This window comes from Galleria mellonella, unplaced genomic scaffold (genome assembly GCF_026898425.1).
Source record: "Galleria mellonella isolate WM207_F2 unplaced genomic scaffold, CSIRO_AGI_GalMel_v1 utg310, whole genome shotgun sequence".
Lineage (NCBI taxonomy): Eukaryota > Metazoa > Arthropoda > Insecta > Lepidoptera > Pyralidae > Galleria > Galleria mellonella.
The window spans coordinates 1,309,436-1,334,243 of NW_026442071.1; the positions used below are offsets into that span (position 1 = coordinate 1,309,436).

Genomic DNA, 24,808 nt, shown 5'->3' on the forward strand with positions numbered 1-24,808 from the left:
GAACTCCCTGTCGACGGCGAGCTGTACGTTAGTAGACCGTGGAAATCATATTAAACAGTTTATTGGATAAGCAATAAAACACGCAGTGAGGCAAAATCTTTTCTAAGATTGTAAGCCTGGGATCATCGACAATTCTCATAGCTTGTCACTACGCTAAGTCGAAGCTTATATAGATATTTTTCACTTACTTGTTCTGAAATACTTCTGAATATACTAGTTACATATACAAGTTTTACGTAGCTTAATACCGTAGAAAGGGGCTATTTGCAAGTCGTGGGGTTAAATGGAATTTCTTAAATAAAAGATTTGATTATCTACGTATATTTTTTAATTTAGCAATGAGTAGAATATTTGTTGTCACCTGGTAACACAAAGACTATTGTAAATTTTTTTAAAATTTTTGAGGTTATAGTTAAGCATTACACAAGGCAGCAAGTGTTTAAAAAAAAAAAGAATTTTCGCTCTTTTTCGTAAGTATTTAACTTTCGTCTGACGCATGAAACGTAGAAAGGTATGTACCATGCAAGTTAAACTATGTATACGTGTATTTTCCGTAGATTTCAGGGGTGTATGTTGCTATTTTATATCTCTGTCGAGCTAGCTACTGTTTCTACTTTTTGTGATTGGGGCTTTTTGAGATTGATTTTGGGGTTATTTGGAATATTATTTCAAATAGCCCCATCTAACGATTCTTTATGCATTAGTACGGGTTTGAGTGATGGTTTCAAATAGCCCCAAAAGTGCAAAAAAAGATATTTAAGGGTAAGTCAGTTCCCAGTCATCAAATTAAATTCGGCAAAATACCTAATCTAAAAAATGGGACTAATATTCCCAGGCGAATTTGTATAATGTCTTTAGGTGTGAGCAGGCTAGCATATAAGTCAGTGCCGACATTGAATAATTTAAAGTTACGCCGTTATTTTCACGACTTTATATAAAAAATAAATAATAAAAAAATATTAAAAAATAAAATATAATAATAAAATGAAAAAATAAAATCAAATTACCTATTAAAAATATATAAAAAAAATTATAAAATAGTATATAAAATATTTTTTAATATAATTTATTATTTAAAATAATTTATATTATATAAAATAATTTTATTCTTTCCACACAGGGAAAATCAAGAAAAAATCATGGTGTGAACAAATCAAAGGAAATATACCAACTCACGTTGCGGTAAAACACATCCACCATATCTAAGTTATTCTAAAGAAAGTCTAGAAAACGCAATAAAAGCCATTTAAAATGGTTTAATGAAATTAAAAGAGGCTTCCAAAAATTACAATATTCCAATGAGCACTTTGAGTAGGAAATCTAGAAACAAAAATTGCACGCAAGAAAAAAGCTGGGCACCCAACTCTATTTTCAATAGAGGAAGAGAAGACTTTTGTAGAATATATACAATTACTGAGCCATTGGGGATTTCCTTTGGATACAACTGACTTACGAGTTTTGGTACTGTGATGATAAAAACAGTAAATATTACATTGCATTTATCGAAAATATTAAATTTGATGGACAAAAATATAATTACAGTGTTAATTTTTACAAAACTATTAAAAAGCCACAGCTTGCGTTTTGGATTAGCAAGAAAATTGATCGCGATGAAGTTGATGACATATGGATTGTGAAAAAAATTATTATGAATAATAATCCTATGAAGAAAAACGAGTTTCTTCTCGCTGAAGAAAGCGATATGGTGTATTTTTGAGATACTTTAAGCCACTTTATTTATCCAGAATTTGTTTTTATGTTAAGCAAAATTTATAAACTTTTGTTACATTTTATAGCATTTATGTAGTTTTAACTAGGTATGTACCTAGTAGTTACTTTTATGTTTCTTTTCATAATGAAGATTATAAAATAATTTGATTAAAAATATATTAAGTATTTTTATTTATACCTATACCTATTACAGAATTAATTATATCTATTAGCTATCACGTAAAAATTGAAAACAGCCTCCCCTTAAGAATTCCAAATATTGCTTTACTTATAATAGGCACATCTTATTACATTTACTTCTAATTCCAAATAACCCCGTTTTATTTAAAATAATAATTTTGTTTTCATGACTAACTTCATATAATTCACTATTTTCTTAACCGATAAGAATCAAATTGCGATAAACTTCAAGGCAGTCTATTCTAGAATAGTTCCAAATGTCTCTCTAACGGTTTTATTAAGCACAGTTTTATAAAATGTCAAAAATTGGTTAGCTTCTACATAGGATACCAAATAGCCCCAAAGTAGCAATATTTGGAATAGCATACTTAAAAACATATATCTTCAAAACTACGCATGATAGACTTATTGTAGTGGTAGTCATTAAAAAGGTATTATAGGAACTGGTCAAAAAACCCCCTGTCGAGTAAATTAATGCATTGCTCTTTTATTAAATACATGATTTTGCAAAAAAATAAACCAAATAGCCCCGTTCTACGGTACCTGCTTAATATCCTTCTTTGCATTAGAAACGCGTCACGTGCATACGTACATACGATGATATCACTTCTAGTTACATACCTACATCTATTCTCATTTAAATATTAGTTTATTCCAACCAAGAAGTCTAGTAATAGTAACTATTTATGTACTGATAGAAAGTCTACAGCAATTAAATAATTACGGTACCTACACGCTAGGGTAAGGATTTTTTATGTCATCCAATTTGACGCTATATACTTCAAAAAATTTAAACCAAATATTTAGATATATAATAACACGTATATTATTATTATCTTTATTTTAAATGTTAAATTGTAATTGAGCCTATACTTCTTTTAAATATTTAGGCACTTTTTTGCCATCGAAAAAGAATTATTCTTATAGGTTACCTATTAACTCTCAAATAAAACTACAATTTCTATAGGTAAATTTAGCTGAGTAATCAGTATTATGAAATGAATTATAAAGACTCCTGCATATAAATCGACTTTTTCAACCGCTCATCATAATCACCGTTCCAATTTAAAACTTGTACACTATTTCAATTCATTTTATTAAAATTATTCTCTTCAAACTCTGACAAAAACAGTAATAACAACCTACCAATTCTGTTATCTTTATATATAATTTTTTTCAACCTTACCATAGTATAAAGTTAAAGGAAATAAATTTATTTTATTTCACATATGAGTTACTAAACTCGACTTTGTCTGCGTGACGGGGATATATTGTTCGACTGGATTAATGTGCCAAGAAATAACATACAAATATATAAACTCACATTAAATTTTTGACATTACCTACTAAGAATATAGTTTATAAAATTCATTTTACAGAAAGTTGATCCCAATTTATTGCATCTATTATCCGCAGATTCCTTAGATCTCTTAAATATAGTATTGCATAGACTGTATCTTAATGTACCATATCAAATATATTTATAATATATATATGATAAATCCTTACTTCTTAACTAATATTAATTATTAAAATATAAAAGTGACTGTTTGTTTGTTTATTACATCTTGGTAGCTTAATGGCTTAACCAATCGTCCATATAGGATGGAAAAGGACATTTGTCCTTGTCACACGAATAAAATTATTTACGTTAAATAAGTTAGGTAAGTACCACTTAGTATATTTTAAAGTATGGTACTGTCAATTCCACCAACAATAACCAATAGACAGATACTTTATTTACAAAAAAAAATATAACTATAGTATAGGTACTTAGAGATACTTTTTTATATGGGCCTATAAATGCAAAAAAGGTAATACATACACAGTTTTAATACTAAGTTTATGTACAAAAGTAAAAAATGTGAAATGTTGTATGAGAAAATAAGTATCTCACATATATTTTATTCCATAGATACCTGAACAAACTGATTCGTCAAATTACGTATATGTAGGTACTTACCTAATTATGTGGTATATATGATTGATTAGGTAAAAATTATTTAACTGTATCTAATCGTATTTATAAAGTTTCATCAAATTAGATTCAGATTAATATGGCTGAATAAACAAATATACTAAACAAGGACAAAAAAATATATATACTTTAAAAAATATATCAAGTTTAGAAAAAAATTAATGTACCTACACATGATATATGTAGAGACTCGTCATTGCTATGATTTAATTAGATTGATAACTATTTATACTACGTAGATATACGTTATAATAGGTAAATAGGTACAAATAAATTTTACCTGCTTATCTTATACAGCTATCGTTATTTAGATACATTACGGGTAACCAAAATTACCTATAACATCATTGTTGATGATATCATCACATAATTTGTGTTGTTTTTTTTATGTTGGAATAGATTGGTATCTGTGTAGATTCTAAATACATATATAAAACGAACAATGATATCTGAATATTCCACTGTTATCATTAACAAAACCACGTACTTAGATACATATCAGTTAACCAAACAGATAACTCAATCATAAGAGTTTTCATATATTATTGGTACCTTTAGGTACTCTCGCTGGAACTATTTTTTATTTACCTACGTATAGCTAATTACAGAATATATAATACATACAACTAAATTTACCTATTGTTTCGCTCTAATAATAAATAGTATAACGATCATTATCCACGTTCAACTTACTTCGTAGCACTGAATAACAACCAACGGCTTAGATTTATTGTTCTTCATATTGTAATATTCTGTTACGGCTAATATTTTTTACGAAATTACTATCCAAAGTTTTCGACACTGTTTAATAACTCTGTAACACAGTACTGATCACAAAGAACTGCATGTTCATAACACTAGATTAAACTCCAAAATTGCACATAATGTTCAATTTTAACGACTGTTTAAAAATCACGCAAATAAAAGCAAGAGCGCATGAAGGTCGCGATTATTTTCCGAAGCGCGGAAAATCGGTGGAATTATTGTGACTGGAGCAAATACGCGATACACGGTCGACAAACTGCAATAAGACCGGCGGACTGAGCGAGCACGGATACTCCGCGCCGGCAGCAATCGCTGCGATCAAGAGAGCAGGCCGCTTATCAGTGCAAGGCGGAATCATGCGAAATCATGCCCCCAATGCATTCAAGAAATTGAATACTAAGTCAACTATATCCAATTAATACGCTTGCTACTATTATTGTCTTCGAACATAACAGAATTAAACGGCATTTGCTATTATCTTAGTAAGATTATAAAATTATATTACAAAATAAAATAAAAGATTATATATTTATAAATGTTTGGATGTTTAAATGTTTTATTTGTCAATCACGTTTAATCAGCTGGATTGATGGGAACGAATTTTCTTATACTACCTATTTGTCGATTGAAAATTTCTTATACTATCTATGTTCCACTTTATCGCATAGAATAGGAACTTTCGAATAAAACCGCAAGATACAGACTACTTATAGTCTTTTGCAATACAATTAGGTACTATAATTCTAACTTAACCAATAAAATTTAAACTGGATGATTAGATTGAGATTTGTTAATAAGCATGTAACTTTCATCATCATGTAACGACATAAGTGTTTCAACTAATTCCAATTCTAATGTTTCCAATTAATTTATTCTTTTCTCAATATAATATACTATACCAATGTGAAATGCTTTATTGAGTATTTGTACAAAACTATCTTCTTAATTATTATAAAATAAGTAGATCACAAACAACGGAATTGGGTGGTTTATGTTACTTTCAGTGTTACGTTATAGTCTTGAGACTAATGTCTAATGGTTCAATAAACGCAATGTTATATAATCATGCAGTAGTAATTCATATTGTATTGCCCGGCATTATTCATTTTGTAAAGTCTAACGTAACAATTTTGTTGCATTTGGACCTACTTTGGGAACTCCACTAGGACACTGATTTAATAATAAATTCCTAGGTACATTTCATTTATTTTCGTTTAAATTCCATGTAGGTATATCTAATTTACCAATCATACGTAATTAAAAATATTTCGAATACTTTAATGTTTTAATTATTGTTGCATCACAATGAAACATCATATAAATTATACTCTGATTGATGCATTTACCTTAAGTCTTTCAGACATTGCAAATAAAGGCCTATTTACGAATATATCTATTGTAACTATACGTATTTTTAAGGAAAATTTACCTAGAAAAGATGCCAAGATAAATAATATCGATATTTGTAGCGAGTTTTTTTCTAGATCTTTGTAATGTACAAACTGTAATTACAGACAGGCTGTCTCTGCATATCTCTATCTATTACTTAATCTATATAATGCTTTATTGGACACCGAAGCCATATAAAGTTTAATTGAGACATATTACGAATAGTGAAGGCGCCTTTCAAAAATATAAAAGCAAATGAAGAGTGAAGCAATAAACGGCCTTCAATAATAATACCTCACGTCTTCATAGATGTAATAATTAATAACTAAAGATTGTGTCCCACAAAAAAAAAACAGTTTCAAACAAATAATAAAATATTGTACCCGTGTGAATCCGCAGCGGGTCGCCAGTCATTTTAAATTTTCTTATACATATTTTTGTATAAAAATACATAGTAATAAACTAATACACTAAAATTAATACTAAAAATATATATATATACATAATAAACATGATAAACAGAATATGTAAGATATATATATATACATATACTATTATTAAATATATATATATACATATATTATTAAAAAATATAAGCATATTAACTATATGGATAAGGATATGGCAATTATATGACACGGTACTGAGGCATGACATCTTTTTTCTCATCTAACAAAGGAAACAATAAACAAATATATCAACAATACACTAGAATATTACATAAATGTATAAATCAAGCGCAAAAAATTAATAATAATAGGTATCTATATCAATCTAAAAACAAATGTAAAGCTTCCTGGACAATTATACGAAAAAATATTGACACACTATCACTACTGACATTCATAAAATTAAATATAATGGTAAAATTATAAAAATTTGAATGACATTGTAATACTTTTAATAATTATTTTATCGAATAACAAAAAATAATAATAATCACTTTAAAAAAATCATTGCGACTTTAAATTAAATAAGTCAAATTTAGCATATTTTTAATTCTGACAAAAGATGAAATATACATAAGTTTTTAATTTAAATTCAACTGGATACGATAATATTATAAAATACTTTTATGTTTGAAATTCATTGACTTATATTATAAACTTGTCTATGGAAAAAGGCGTATTCTCTGATAGATTAAAAATTTCGATAATAAAACCTATTTATAAAATAAACGATATCGATAAAAACTATAGACCAATTGCTCTCATTTCAGTGAAAAGGTTTTTGAAAAGGTTATGACTAAATAATTTCATTAAAAAACATAATATCATTAAAGACTTTTTTTCAAGAGGGCAAATCCACGACACTGGCATGCTACAATTTAATAAAGATATCTTTAATTTCTACAGTAGCAATACTTGATATGTCAAAAGCGTTCGATTAGTAAAACATGACTTACTAATATTAAAATTAGAAAATTTAGGAATAATCGTGGTTTAAAAATCTTCATAGAATTGACAAATACAATCAATAATTGCTAGTAACACGTTCCCAATTTAAAATTTTTGATTACTACTATTTTCTTGATTTGCAAACATTTTTCTATATATAAATGATCTTCCATTAACGCAAAATGTATGTTTTTTCTGGTCATTGTCTATAGTTTTTGGACACTTTCAAAAATGACATTAAGGATATATTAAATAAAATAATAACATGGTTAACAAAAAATAATTTAAAAATTAATTTACAAAAATAATTCACAAAACTTCGTTTTAAATATAAAACAAAAATTAATATAGAAGTAGTTTTTTTTTTCTACACGTTAGATAAAACAAATGTTGATAATGTTTGTAAAAAAATATAATAAAAAATATTGTTCAAGATGCTTTCATATCATGGACGTTTAAATATGGTTTGATTATTTATATATATATAGAGGGCAAAAAAAATTGTATTAGCAAAAAAAAAAAATTTAAAAAATAAATCCTTTTGTTGTATATATATTGACTTTTTTGTGAATTATTTAATGAATGAATGGACAATATTTCACACAGAAAAAATAACAGTGCATTTCTTGTTTTTTTTTGGCCCAAAAAATATATAATACTTCCTTCAGATCTTTTAGACCGCCTTGAAAATATTTGCGCTTCATCTATGGGGATAAGGTCTTTTACAGGGGAGTGCTACACATCCCAAAAATAGGTAACATAATTATTAATAATATAAATCCTTAAGACTTGACATAAATTTGCTATTGACATAACATGATGAATTCATTTGTATTTAATTAATAATAATAAGTAATTGTTAATTTTATTTGACGATATTGAATATGTAATTTGACTTGATAATTGTTTGAGCATTGTTTTCTTTTTTTTATTATTCTATGATCATAATAATGTACTAGTATAAATTAAATTTGTATCCTTATTTAACGAATAAATTAGATTTGCATCTACAATTTTAAGGCAATTAGACAGATGCCAAAAAGTTGTGTCACATTCTATATTGTCAAATGTCTGTTTCAAATAAAGCATAAATAGATCATGATAAACAGAATATGTAAGATATATATATATATACATATATATATATATATATATATATATATATATATATATATATATATATATATATATATATATATATATATTATTAAAAAATATAACATAAATAAGAAAGGATATGGCAATTATATATATAGACATATATTCATAGGCGACACATTATAATTATGTCCATGGTACTATTCATGCCTATAGGCCACGGTCACTACTTTCCATCAGGTAAAAAAAATCTAGGTAACTTTCCATGTTTTAATTAAAAATCACAATTTAATTAAAAAAAATACACTTAAGCTTAATGATTTTACATGCTGTATTCTCATTAAATATACATAAGTTTTTAATTTAAACTAATCAATTATAAAATTTTATTGAAATTCATTCAGTCACTTTCTCGTGATGACATAATAAACAGACAAAACACTTAAAGAAAAAAGAAGTGACTTATTTGGAATTTGTTACTTTTTTTTAGCTTACCTAGCTAATAAAAAATTTTAATTTCTCGACTTATAATTTCATCCTCTTAAGGCTAATCGTGATTGAAAAATCTTCCCACTTACCAAATTATTTGCTTCGCCGCCATTATTATTTTTTTCATTACTACTATTTTCTTGATTTGCAAACATTTTTCTATGCACTTTTTTAAATTCGTCCATTAACGCATCATGTTGTTTTTTCTGATCATTGTCTATAGTTTTTGGTACGTTAGCCTTCTTCACTATACATGCACTTACTTCGTTTTCCAAAACATTCGAAGAATTTTTTTTATTCTACAAAAACAAATGTAACTGTTAGAAAAAAATATAATATAAAAATATTGTTCAAATGTTTCTAACATTTAAATAATATTATATATATATATATAGGGGAAAAATTGTAAAAAAAAAAACAAAAATAAATTTTGTTGAAATATTGATTTGTGAAATTTTAATGAATGAATGAGGGATATTACAAGTATAACAGTGCATTCTATTTTTTTTTTTGGGCGAAAATGGTATGGTAACTCCGCCTGCGCTAACGGGATACGCTGGCGGTGCACCAGTGCAGGGTGATAGATAAGAATGAAAACAGGCTAGTTAGTCCATCATGATGAATTCATCAGGAATTAACCATGATAGTTTCCAGGGAAAACCGCGAGGAGGTCGACCTGGTTGGGTATATTGCTAGCAATGGGATTCTCAGTCTCCATTACTAACAATTCCTTTCCCCCCAGTGCATTCTATATTGTCTACAGTTCTTTCCATTAGATCATGCCAGCTTGTTTACCTATATATACATACTCGTATACGGATATTAATTTATTTGGATACTTTAAATAGCTCATTATTTGCAATTTTCACAAAATAAGAAAGTGTTTATATAGATATATTTATAAATTAGGATGACATGATTTATTTTGTTGACTAACACTACAGCAGGAAAATGTAAATCAACTTATGAGATCAGACATATTTATTGTTAAAACCATAATATTCTTCTTACAGCATTATCTAATCAATATCAATAATAAATTGCACATCGAATATTAAAAAAATAATATTTCTGGCGTAAAAAACAGCAGAGGAAGACTTTGTAGAAAAGTCGATTGCTTGGGTACCTCTGTCCCATTCGTGTTTCAACCGTAAAGCAGCTGTATCTGCATGGCTGTGTTTTGGTTTGAAGGGTGGGATATGGCATGAATTTACTGGGTACAGAGGAATAACAACTGAGTCCTCAGGGATGGCAACGCGTGGGGGGTATCATGGGCGAAACAGTATACTCTATTATGTCCATGGTACTGCTCATGTCTATAGGCGACTGTTACCACTTTCCCTTAGGTGGGCCGTCACTTTGTTTGCCATTATAAGTAGTATAAAAAAAGATACTTATCGTATGTGTTATTGAATGCAATAAAGGCAATTTACCAATTTTCTTTTCTGTATCTCTTCTGCAATGGCACTTGACAATGTGTTTGAACTTGAAACACTTGAAGAATCTGAAATATCTTTTTTCGGAGGGGATGGATAGTTACAATGGGATTTTCCACATGCTGCTGTACTTGTGTGATGAACCTCGACTACTATAGTCTTTTTTTCATTATCTCTATTCAAATGGCTGCCAGTAAATGTGCCTTTTCTGGGTGACTGGTTGTCGTAACTGCATTGTATAGTCGCACCGTCCTCGGTCAAATTAATAATCGTTCTGTTCGACGGGCTCGTTATGAAATCTTTATTTTTACATCTTATATTCTTATTTTCGTATGTATGAGGATTGTTTGGTATACTAGGACTGTCATAGTCTGGTTCTATATCGGAAGGTGCATCAAAATTGTGAATATCACCATTTTTCCACTCAAAATCTAAACTATCCCATGTTCTTCGTTTTAGTCTATTCATGGTTAATCTGAAAACAATATAAATATTTTGGAAGAAAACTCTTACAGAGTTAAGAGCGTTTATAAATTTTGCTTACTATAATAGATATTAGTATACACAATCTATTGTTTTTAAATAAACAGTCAGAAACATTGAAACTTATTCAATTATTTTTGAAAATTTTTAGATAATTGCGACGTTGCAATACTTTGTTATAAACGCTCTTAATAATAACAATAATTTCTTTATTTCGCGAAATAGTAATTACACAAGCTTATAGCCATATATACCTTAACCATTAAGCTTACTGAAGTTGTGTACGCTTTGGAAAAAGGTTTTTCATTCTTATATTGTGTATATCTACTCGTATATGCCTAATTTATCTATGTAGGACAAAAATGATTTATATAGTAAATGATTTGAACGTTACCTAAATACACCCACAAATTCAATTAGTATGACGCACTATCAACGTTACAAAAAACTCGTATTGGAAGTTATATGCTTATACCGTTTTCAGTAGTTGATCAATAAAGTAATACATAAAATCTCGAAATTAATAAGCATTTAAATCTAAATTTTACTCAATAGACAATTCCCAACAATAATTAATTGTTGTAAACAATATTTATCTAAGTAAATACATACATGCATATATAAATGAGACTTACAATTTAAAGAATTTGTGATGTCGCTGTCGCGTAATATAAGTTTACTAGGGATATACAATTTTCCATAAATAAAAGGCAGCTATAAATGCGTTATTTCATTAACGTATATCGTAGGAACAACGCAATCTTTTATAGAAATGCAAATAGTACACTTGATTCCTCGGTTATGAATAAGGGATGCAGTAAGTGGCGTAGTTTCTGTCCTATATTCTATGATATCAATAAAAAAAATATAAATATCAGACAAACCTATCAGCTCTATCCGCAGCCTCCTCAGCGACACTTGCCAACCGACGCCGCAGGGCTGCTGGTGGCGCCAAAGGAATAACAGGCGCAGGTGGAGCGGGACTACGTTCACCGGCCGCTGATGATGCAGAGCTATTATAACCTGAACTCTCCGGTGACACCAGTTCTGTTCCCGCACCTTCCCGAATTACTAGCTCCAGACGACCTGTAGCTTTCATAGCCGATATTGCCTAAAATTAAAATAATAAGTCAGGCATTCTATATATAAATTAAAAGTTAACTTTAGTGTAACTTTAAAAATAAACACTGAAAATTTTATTATATGAGCAATGATCTACTAAATTAAAATTCAATGTTAAATTTAAGATCTGTAATATCTCGCGGAAAAATTATAAAATCCAAAACATTGGGGATACTGATATTTCTACTAGGCGTGCTAAATTTAAAGTGTGAGATAAATCTATATGGTTGTGGAATTACAAGGTTCTGATATATAACAATTTAATCCTCAGGACATCTCAGCCCATAAAATGTACCATATCAATGTATTTTGTAATAATTTTATTTATTCTTTATTGACCACATTACAAAAAATATCTGGCATAAAAGACGTACTTAATACCATATAGCATTTTTCTCAGTTAACTTATGGCAAAACAGAAATGTAATTATGCGGTGAAAATTGGAAAATTGTTATAGATAAACATTTACACGTACGTATCCATATTGACTTACAAATCATAACACATACAATGAAGAACTACTGCATGATAATATAATCATAATTATAATTGCAGCATAATTCTGTCAGTTATAAATATTTAATAGTTTATGAAAATTAATCCGCTTCGTATTAAAAAAAAAATCCCCCATTAATAAATATGGTCGAGGCATACATATTAACAACTTTTCTTGATTGAAAGAAATTCTGGCTACGTCTGTTATGTAATTCTAACGCAATGTTTGGTAATTTTATAAAATAAATAACAATAACAATAGTATAATTAAGCACACATATTCAGAAAAGTACAAACCTCATTAAATGATATATTCGCAAAATCTTGTCCATTACATGATATTATCTGATCACCAGGACGCAAACCCGCCTCGCGTGCAATGCCGCCTTCACGAACAAATTGAACAAAGATGCCCGGTTTCCATTCAGGACCTTTGCAAATTCTGCAAAAGATTTTATAAATTAGAACTCTGAATTTAAAAAGATTAGTCAGAACTTTAAATTTCTATAAAACTATGACGGTGGTTCAAACTTGATAGATATATTTATTATGTGAGTTTCAAAATATATAATATATATTCTATTGCGAACTTCAAAAGTAATCATCGGACTCCTAGATAATAAAACCTCTAACAAAGCGATAAAATCTTATAATCTTAAAGGATTATCTTGTATTTTTGAAGGACCGTTAGGGAATTTTATCCGCGACTTCCACGGACTTGTGTATTTACTCTCAAATCAATATCGATGCGTTCTACTCAGTTGAATAAAAATGAATATCAAGCACTCAAAAACACCGGCGATTAAATTTCGAAATATGATTCAATATGGGATTGAGAGGCTTTACTTTCTTAGTCATATTTAACTTACCCACATCCTAGCTTCGACCTTGGTGGTACCAAGATAGACAAGCGTAAGTCTGTAAGTCTTGCGGTGTCATGACATAGAGTCGGTGATGAAGAAACATCCGACGCCAGTGATGCTCGTTCTGATACAAATTGCCAAGACAGGGCCTCGTGAGCTTTCCTGGATGAAACGTAAAATATGATTAATGATACGTTATGTGAAAAAGTCTATATTTTTTATTTAGATGTAGCAAGTATTAATGAAATTGCACAACTTTTTGCGAGAAATATTACTTGGATCGCTTCATACTAAACTGATAACATTTTCACGCGACAAACGGTTGTATAGTTTTAAAAATATTATTACTGGTTTTCAAATTGTTTTATGTTTATTACTGTAACAACATACATAATATAGTAAGAACAGGGTATCCTTTTTAAGTTTTCTGACAATGCATCGAATTTGTGACTTTAATAAATTTTGGTTCAATAAATGTCTGTTCCTTTGCAAAAAAAAAAAAAACTATTATAAAGTTAGCAATTAAAGGCATCCTATGTTTTTATTAGACACTAGCGGCCCGTCCCGGCTTCGCACGGGTGGACATTTTTACAACATTTTACACTTTTCAACATAATATTTTTCCGGATGGAATATACCTACGATTTGAAAAATACAAAAAGTAATCTGCGGATATTTAAACAATTTTGAATACAAAATGATTTATTTGGATAAGGGTTAATAAATAGGTATGAATAACATGTACAACGCGACAGCGTTATTTTTTCTATTTCTATGACTTATTAAATTATATATGACGTAATATATATTAAATGGAACAGCCGATTTGAACAATTCAAAAATTAATCTACATAAATTGATTTATTTGGATAAAGATTTAAACAGAAGTATGAATAACATGGTGTAATTTTGGTCTGTACTTCTATCAAGTTTTAAAATGTAAACAGTGGTTATTGTGACATAACGATAATAGTAGGACATATAGTATCGCGAAGTTTTTTGTAGTTATTAATATTTTCTTTAACATTGTGGAACATACTTTTGTTCTATCATCAATAGTTTACACAGCCCACGCGACGAAAGATATTTTATAGCAGTTTTTTACACGTTGAGTTACGTTACTAAAGTTTTAGTAAGGATCCCTAATCTTTTCTAGCAATAATAGCCTATGTTACTCATGGTGAATGTAGCTTTCTAATGGTAAAAGAATTTTTTAAATTGGCAAAGTAGTTTTTAGTTTATTCATTACAAACATACACACAAAAATACAAATCTTTCCTCATTATAATATTAGTGTAGATAACGGCATAGTGCGCGTGCACAAATAACTATTCTGTTATGCCATGTTTAAAATGCACAATTTAGTTTATTATAAATTATATAATATGTAAATGAAATTAATAAAATTAATCAAGTGAAACTTATTATTTAGGTAAATAAATTAATAAACATATAATTATGTAAATTTTTGTGGAGATTGGTTGTTACTGATCGAAAAACTAGGTAATGCGGAAAGTATGATTTACTTCCTCTTCGTCCAAAATAATCTCATAATACAATCATCACACAGCTCTTTAAAATAGAAACTTCTTTCAATAACATAATTCTAAATACTTCAGAAAAAATTTCATTAGATCTAAACAATGGTTTTATTAAAAAAAATATATGTTCCTCTTAAGAGTAGGTTATTTCTACAAAGGTTTAACGCTTTTTCCAATTTGCGAAGATACAATAAACTACAAATACCTAATTTTTTAAAAGAGTGATAATAAAAGCTAGCGTGTCATTTTATACAAAATCGAAAAGACCCCACATAAAAAAGTTATTTCAAAAGTTTAAAAATTTTATAAAAACAATGGAAACTTACTCTTTAACTGGAACCATTCCGACATCTGAAACGAAAAAAAATTTAATATTTATATTATTTTGTACTTAGATACTTACTCACCTTTACTAATATTATAAATGTGAAAATAAGAGTCTCTTTTGTTTCTTAATACCTTAACGGCTTAATTCATCACTATGAAAATTAGTATACACACAGTATATAGGATAGGTGTAGGCAAAAGGTATAGGCTACTTTTATCTCAATCAGTGATATGTTATTTTATCAGTCTTGGTCACACAAATGAAGACATGTGTAAAAGCTAGTATTTAATAATTATTTAGGTTATCAAAGGATTATCATTCCAGTAATATTTTCATGCAATGTAGAATAGCAAATAAGCTAAAGGCATACCTTGTGGAAAAAGATAATCAGAGAGAGACTTTGTACTAAATAATTTGAATATACTTTGTTGTAATTAAATACTGAACAGTATGAACTCCTTTTTTTGGAAATTTAACTGTATTAGAAAGAGTACTCATTTGTGGTACCTCATATAGTTATACAGCTTAAATATGCACTTTCACGGTTATCGTGAGCAGTAGTAAAATCGGTCTCGACAATAACACTGCTTTAATAATGGCGTAACTTCGGTGACTTTTGATTAATTAGCATAATGACATTCGTTGCCACATTGTTGCAGAGAGAGAAACACCTACGTAAGAATGAGAGTTAGCAAAGTAAGTATTATGTAATTGTGCTTCTCGTTATTCTATTGAATTGACACATAATTTAAAACAACTAGGTAGATAATGCTTCTCAGAGAAACCATTTATTATACCAAAACTTTAATATTACGATGAAAAATGTAATCATTATTCCAAACATCACCAAAGCCTAATTGCGGTTGCTAACCCGCCGGCCAATCATGGCAATTACTGGCAAACTCCCCAATAGAGGGAGGCCTATGTTTAGCAGTGGAAACGGCTGATATGGATGAGGATGGATGAATGTATTTGGCAAATGAACTCATTACAGGAAGCTAGCTTGCTGTGATAATAATTATAATATACATTAAAAACATTTTTGTTTTGAATTATCAGAATTTGAATTTGTAAGTTAAGTAATTTACGATTTTGTTCCACAGGTATACATTAATCTTACCAAAATTCACAAATAAAGATTTCACTAATTTCACTCATAGCAAAATATATGCAGTTCAGACCAAATATATGCCCCAACTATACATATATTTGCCGTTAATAAGTTCTAAAAGCTTACAGGTATTGAATAAAACTTTTTTAGATAATTTCAATTAAGATTTCCTACATGAAATTGATTGTAGTTATTATCGTCACAATAATAATAGGAAAATAAATTGTAATTGTAAAAAATCTAGCTATAAGGTTAGGCTGTCATTGTCGACAATCTAATAAGCAAAAACTCTGTTGAAGTCTGTTGATAAAAATATAATTATTTTAATTTGAAAATTGTACTATTGATATGATTGATATATTTTTAATTTTCTGCGTTTTATATCTACTCTATGTACTTTTTTTACCCGTAGAACTCAAATATCAGTACTAGTAGTTAAATATGTTATAAATTATATATATGATACTGTAAATGTGTGATAAATGTACAAAAAAATAAATAATATAGATATTATTAATATATAGATAAAAATTTTATCACGGTACCGCTCGTCAACGTAAAGTAATTTATTCTCACACCTAGAACCTAAATAGTCGGTTTCAGGGAAGTTTTCTCCCGAGAACATTGCACAACCCGAGAACTCTCCGGTTGTGCAATGAACTTTCTGCAAACGGGATATACGTTTGTTAGCTACCATAGGAATATAAAAAATACAATACAAATAACGTTTAATGTTTACTTACTAATGCTTTCACATCACGTATAAAAAGATAAAATAAACAACGGTATATATAAGTTTAGTAATACTTACGTCTAACTTTGATCTTGAGGCGAGATTGAGATGCGAGATAATGAACTAGCTCGGCGTGTACCGCGTCGTCCACACGGTATCCGTTCACGCTCACCAGCTGGTCACCGACCTGCAAATTATAATTATAACGAATTCTTAAAATGATAAAATTATTACGAAACTCATTTTAGCGTTATTAGGTACTTCCATTTTGCAGCTGCGCGGTATTCAATTATTTAGAACATCAGATCAAATCCCTTGATGATAAGACATGACAATATCTTATTCTTAAAGAAATAAAGTATCTTTCGAGAGTAAAAAATAGCTACTACAGTCGTCCTTAGAAGTGACAAAGTAAATCTTTTAACAATTTTTTTCATCAAATCAGCCCTTATCTGTTCATTGCAAAACATAGGCCTCTCCCATAGACTGCCTTAAAAAACGATCCTGAGCTAATTACATCCATTAACTTCCTGCAATGCATTTGAGGCCGTCAATTCCCCTAGTGCAGGGTTTTTGTTTAATGGATGATAAGTAAATGGTAACCCTACTTGCGCTATTGGTATAAACTGGCGGGGCACCTGTGAGAGTTTATAGGTGGGATTAAAGAGCAGGTCAGTTAGCCTACCGTGACGAATCTAACAATAAATCAATCACGATGGTTTCCAGGAAGAACCACGAGGAGGTCGACATGACAGAATATATTGCTAGCAATGGAGCTACTAATCCTCATTATTAACAATCCTTTCTCCCCCCCCCCCCCCCCCTAGAGCCTAACAGATACTACTAGGCTCGTGCTTGCGTTACAAAATAAATTTAATAATTGATTGGATTATAAGACAGCCTGCTAGTGTTCAACAGTAGTAGATACAAATCAATTAATGATTGTTTCTACAATAATTTCAACAAAACGATGACTTCCTCAAATAAAAGAATACTTTTTATCCCTGTAATATATCTCGATCATTCGGACAAAGTCGCGAGAGAAGCTGTTATTATGTAATCAAGATATTATAGTAAAAAGCGGTACCTATTTGTAATCCTTTTCAGGATTACAAATAGGTACCGCTTTCACTTTTTTAGTAAAATTTTATTTGAAAATTGTCTTTAATCACGCAAACATAATAATGGGTTTATTATTATTATATATAGTTACAGATACTCTGCACACAATTTTACGTGATAGTAGCTTGCAAAGTTACGGTTCTTTATAATAAATATTATCAAAATGCTAATTAAACTATTTTAACTCTGTTCTCCGTGTGGTGATAGAGGAAGAATAAAATGTGTTGCCACTCTTTTTCATGTCCAGAATTTCGCAACAAGCTACTAGCAATTATAAGAGAGATAGATACATTTCGATAATATTTCTTTACCGTTCTTATACTATCGCGTGGTTTATTTAAAAACTTCAATTATATGATTTCGACCTTATAAGAAGACAATGTTATGAATGATATTTTGGCTTGGTATACTTATTACAACTGACCCTGTGTAGGACTATTAGGTATTCTATAATACAATTTAAATATCAATATAATTCTTGCTTAGTTGATATATCAAAATAGTAATCATTTGTAAATGGAAGTTCCATCACTATTACGCCACAATAGCACATATCTCCCTCCCTCGACTCTGGCGCAATAGCTCACCACAAATATCATAAGGCCTTTTGGTACATGGGAGTTATTATTCTTTGTGTGCATCTTTCATAGTAGCCCATTTGTTATCTATAAGGTTATCGTTAATCGCAATTGTTCAGTTTTAATAAAGACCATTATATACTAAGTTCCTGGCATAACAAGTAGATATGTAAATTTAAAAGTGAGTTACGCTTGACTACTCATAGAACTTATAAGTATTTACTTATAATCTTTAAAATATAACATGTTCGGCTAAATATTAAAATAAATGAACTATGTGAATTGTCATGTTAAGAGCATTTTAACGCTAGACTGTTTATCGACTATATTTTATATTCTATCCTAAATATGTAAATAAGTTCAATGTTTTCTCTTTTTCTTTACAATGTCAACATAAGTTACGTGGTATGCTACACCTAATTTAAATGATTACATAATCTTCTTTTTTTTTTTATAAATATAAATAATTTATCAAACAATAAAAGACTACTAGCTTCGACAAAAACTAAAGTATAAAGCATATTTCTCAGCACGACAATATGCTTTATTTTGTTTAATTTAGAATAAATAAAAAAAATAACTAATTCTCTATATTTTCTAAATAGATACTTATGGGTATATTATGGTCCTATTACGAGTAAAATGTGTTAGAAACCCTGGCCTACTTTCGTCAGTTGTCCGCTACCAACAATTTGAGGTTTACGTTAAAGGACCACTACCCACAAATGCAATTAAGTAATGTTCTTTCTATAGATCTCTCTGTTTCACTCCAATAATCACGATTTACGAAACAGTACTTGAAATTTATGGTGATCAACTCAACGTAACTGTATAAATAGCATAGATATAATACCATAACCATAATTAAACAAATGAGTTATAGCAATGACATCATGTTGACGTATATATACATCATGTATGTGCCTAATGAAGTGACGACATCAGTTACTTTCTTTACGTTTGTTTCGGTACCACTGGCCGCTGCGGGCTACAGAAAAGCCGGACAGGTCGCGTTGCCTCGTGCCCCACATACCTAGCGTAGCAACTTTCGATCAGACTTTCGATCCAAGTCGTCTTTTTGCGAATACCAGTGGAGAACGCCAGACTCCAAGACGCCCAGCCGGGCCCTCCGAAACATTCACTTTCCAAATATATATTCATCCAAGTTTGGTTGGTTCAAAATAATTAACTTAAAATTCTATATATTTATAACAAATATGGTCTATTTACTCTAAAATTTCATTGAGATCCATTTTAAAAATATTGTTTTGTTAAAAAATATGAGATCCGTTTTATCATTTGGGGTTGATTGAGTAACAATAATCCTAACATTAACACATAGTCTAACATTTATAATATTACATAATAAGATTTTTTTTTGTCAATCGTGATAATATAATTAAATAGATATTATATAATATTATATGATATATCAGTAATTATTATTGTTTTGAAATTAACATTATATGTAATCACAGTTACAGTAGAAAGGATGCTATATTTGGAAATATAATACCTTAAATTCAATGAGAACAAAAGATCCAGTAATATGAAACAACAACAACGTTTATCATACAATTTAATTATTCACAGTATATGAAGTAATTGACTAATAAGATTTCGCCCCGTATTACAAATAACAAAATCAAAAACGGGATTTTTTCGGGATTGCAAAAAAAAAATTTTAAAATTTATTTAATAGTCGTTACGCAAAAGGCTCAACATAGGAAGAAAGTATCAAATTGCAAAAATTGCAATTAGTATAAATAAAATTAAAATTGATGTAGATACACACAAATATAAATATTGGCATTATAATGACTCATTTAAAAAAATTCAGTTTTCTGGAAAAAAATAAAAAAGTTTCAAAGAAAAAAAGTAAAAAACATTCTCTGTGTGTATTTCTTTTTTTTTTAAACCCCTAGAAAATCCTAGAATAGCATCTACCCCCTTTAATGAGAATGCACTCTTACAGCCATTATCATCATGTTAAACCATAATGGCAAAAATCATGAACACATTATCTCCAAGAGATAACGAGAGTAAAGGATTATTGCAGTTAAATATCAACCACGTGGTAGCTGTACAATATGGTAATATTGTAACGACAATAGATAGACAACTAAATCCATGATCACAATCCGCATTATTTCCGGTTATAAGCAACATGTTGATAATGAGGTTGATCACCTCGAGAACTATCACGTCACTTCAGGTTTTGTGTAGCAAAACTAGTAGTTTATAAACATGGATCTAATACAATAGATCATGAAAATAATTATATATAAAAACTTACCATAATAATCACTGATATCGTTACGTCACGTCCAATCTGTTATTGTAAATAAGCCTATTCCAGTATAATATTTTTAAAGGGAGTGTAAATTTAGTTCCATTAATTTTCCTATTTAACCACCAGTTGCGCTAAATACTCTTTGGAAACTTAATATATCTGTAACGTCTATAACATTTACATTTAATTTGCGCGCTGTAGCACGGTGCGGATGACTGCTGACATTTGGATAATTTTTATTGAATGAAATTTTTGAAGCTAAAGTCAATCTAATCATAATTGATACTTTTTCATGATTAATCGTTTGTTGAATCTGTAAATTGCGTTCTAGTATTTTTTCTATCACTTCAATGACCCGTCATCCGCACCATGTTAAAACGCGTAGAGTATAATTATTATTGAATTTATTATTAATAAAGGTATAGTGTTTTCATAAAACCTTTATTCTACAACAGCTGAGCATACCCAGAGCCGCACGTAATGTATTTATTTTAGAATGACTCACCAATACTGTATTGCATTGTTCTTTTTATAGTTATGTAAAGACTGCAGTAACTCGTCTGAGAGACACACAAATATATTTTTTTACAAATGGGGAATTTTTCAAGGAATATTCAAAAATATTTATTGTATGTAGAGTAAATACAATACAATAATAAAAATTTCGAGTTTCTTATTGCCAAACAACTTGCAAACCTTAGAAAACAGACTGATTAACCTATAATAATTGAACCTATAATAATCTAAGCAAGCGCAATTATCAATTTAAAGTGCTTGCTTGTAATCTTTGCAGCGACTACGTCTTAATCGAATGCTGTACCGTGTTTTATATATCTGAGTCCCTAACTATGTGTACTACTTATATTTCATTAGCCATTGTATCGAAATCCAATAAGACAGTTCGTTTCAAGTGTTTCTTTGTAGCGTTTGTAATTATTTCGAAGAGTGCTGTAAAGTCCTGGTTGTCCTCCACAGCGCTTTTAAACATATTTTTCAGCTATAGTTTGTAGCTCTTTTTAAACATATAGGTAATCTTTATCTAGCTTTAATAGTATAGTTAGACCTATTTTTCATCACCGTCTTAGTCTTCTCGCTGAAATGCAGCTCTCATAAAGCGATAGTTATTATCGGTGTAAGAGATTATGAAATCTGCAATTAATCATTACCGTTTCTATCCATCTATACAAAACCAGATTTCTCTTTACAGATTTTGATCAATCTTTTTTTTGTGGATCCTTTTCAAAAATATGTTTATAGCCTAAAGATGCATGTGTTCAAGAAAATTTTTCAGATTCCGTTTTCAACGATTTCGATTTTTCTGTTCATGTATATATGTATATATCGTTGTTTCATCTCTGAATTTAAAGTCATACATAAATGTATAAAAAGTCGTGAAATAGCAAAGAATATCAGCATACGGTTTCACTATTTATGTATAAAACTTTTTCCTAAATATACTAAAGGGTCAAGGATGTATTTATTTCATGATCCGTTAATAAGCATATCATTACTATAAGTAATAAAATATTACTTACTATTTCTTAAAAACTATTCAAAAATATATGTATATAATTTTTAAAAACACATCAGTATAAATCAGTGATTTAAACATTTAAGGCATCGTATTAGTTGCTACATGAAGAGCTGCTACTTAGGTAAGTAAGTATTTATGGGATACGGATTTGAGGTGACGTTAATATGAAAAATTTTTTTAATTATCAAACAAGTATATTATTATAAAAATCTAAAGAAAAACTTCTGTGTAGAATTTTTTTTATATTTAACATACTTAACACTGAATTGATTTATTGCAGATCTTTTACAAGTCGCTGGGTTTTTCAAATATGTGCCTATTTCATTTTAATTCAATTGAAAATAAAATAAAATTATAGTAAATACTTTTCCTGGACAATTTCAAAGCAGAATATGTGGCTACTGTGAATAAGTTTAGTACGTACAACCAAGCAGGCGACGATAACAAAAAAGGAAAACATAAAAACGTTTCTATTTTATCAAATGTTACACAAGACGCAATAACTCAAACAAACGCACGTGAGCGGAGAGCTGTAGAAAGTCATCAATCGGCCAGCGATGTTGTGACTCACGCAGCGGACATATAAATGTTCGGCATGTAAACATACGATGTTCTTAAATTGTTGTAATTATATTTATAATTACAAAACTCGTACTGTTGCAATATCTTGGGAATACAAGATAATTATACGTTTAGAACATATAAGTGCATATATTTAAAACTAATTTATCTCATAATTATATAGATACTACACCTAGTTACCTACCTGTAGATTAAAATTTCACTTCCTATATCTATTTACAATATACTCATAGTGAAAAGACGAATACCGACTTGTTGTTACGGTTTTAAATCTTAGTAAGTTTTTTATGTTTTTGCGATTTATCGTTCAAGCCGATCAATGGTCGCTGGCACCTGTCGAAATCACGACAAACAATGAAGTCCGGTCTCCGTAACTGGCATACTTGCTTCGACGACTTTTGCTGACTCAGTGAGTTAATGTTTCTAAGAATTGCTTGTATCCGCTAAGTCGTTGACATTATATACAGTTTTAAAGTTTACAGTTTTTAAATTTCCCAAGATTCACTACAATAGTCTCAAATCTCTATTGTACAGTTTAAATAACGACGGATAGGTATGAACGAGAATTTTCGTAACTTCTTTGTTAAGGAAGTAATTGTGCGAAAATCTGTATTTTAAGATTACATTACTCACCTTGTACCCACGTGTGATTCTATCTTACTGTCCAATTATATTACAAACCTATATAAAAGTATAAGTATGTAAAAAATATTTAAGAAGAGCAATAAAATCTAAATAAAATAATTTTTAGAAATTTTATTTGTCCATCTGTACATATGTTTGTTCCGACATCACGCTTAAACTAGTACACCATAATACATATTACAATTTATATTTACACTTTTAATGTTTTGTATAAACATAAGAACTTTCTTTCACAAAGAAAGTAAAGTATTATTAAAAGATGAATATTCTACACTGCAGTATTACGGATATATTAAAATAGTTAACTGTAGTAATATAATTCTCAAATTTTAGAATATTTCGATACTTATTCAACTACGCGGAGTTGATAATTCGTAACTAATAGCACGTAACAGGTAATAAAAGTATTTGACCTAGATGATTTAAGCAATAATGTGATCGACATCAGCGGTACTTGGATAAGATTGAAATTAAAGCAAAGGAAACCATACAGTTACGTAAGTCGCTTAACACATCTTGCGACAATCTGCAGTCTCGGATGTACTTAGACGATTGTATTGAAGCAACAAGCAGGCCAGTAAGTTAATTGTTACTTGAGAAAAAAACATAGAAATAAATTGTTCGCGCGCGCCCAATTACCAGGTAAGTTGTCGATGTGAGAAAAGACGCAACGTAATGTTAATTATAAAGATACCTATGCGAACAACAGCTTCCTTCTACTGACAAAAAGGACTTTGGTATGTGTAATGACACAAAAATAAACAAAACAATGAAATAATGCTACTTATCCAATGAGAGTGTAAAAAGAACAATTCATACAACAATATTAAGCAGACATGTTTTTTAGCTGTGCACATAAACGATGAATGTCTCAGCAGTCATTGTCTCAGATTTCGTATTTCGTAACTAAATAA

At 29.3% G+C, this 24,808-nt stretch overlaps 1 protein-coding gene across 4 annotated transcripts in view; it reads right to left on the reverse strand.

Annotated features, from left to right (window-relative positions):
- LOC113523624 (uncharacterized) overlaps positions 1-24,808 on the reverse strand; it is a 49,180-nt gene that overhangs the window by 7,163 nt on the left and 17,209 nt on the right. For all 4 annotated transcript variants that reach the window (XM_031907381.2, XM_052895754.1, XM_031907380.2 and 1 more), the window contains exons 3-9: positions 17,219-17,327; positions 15,295-15,319; positions 13,434-13,589; positions 12,862-13,006; positions 11,831-12,057; positions 10,461-10,938; positions 9,117-9,326 (exon numbers count right to left, since the gene is read on the reverse strand). In XM_031907381.2, coding sequence (XP_031763241.2) covers positions 9,117-9,326; positions 10,461-10,938; positions 11,831-12,057; positions 12,862-13,006; positions 13,434-13,589; positions 15,295-15,319; positions 17,219-17,327 — 1,350 coding nt within the window. The remainder of the gene's footprint in view (positions 1-9,116; positions 9,327-10,460; positions 10,939-11,830; positions 12,058-12,861; positions 13,007-13,433; positions 13,590-15,294; positions 15,320-17,218; positions 17,328-24,808) is intronic.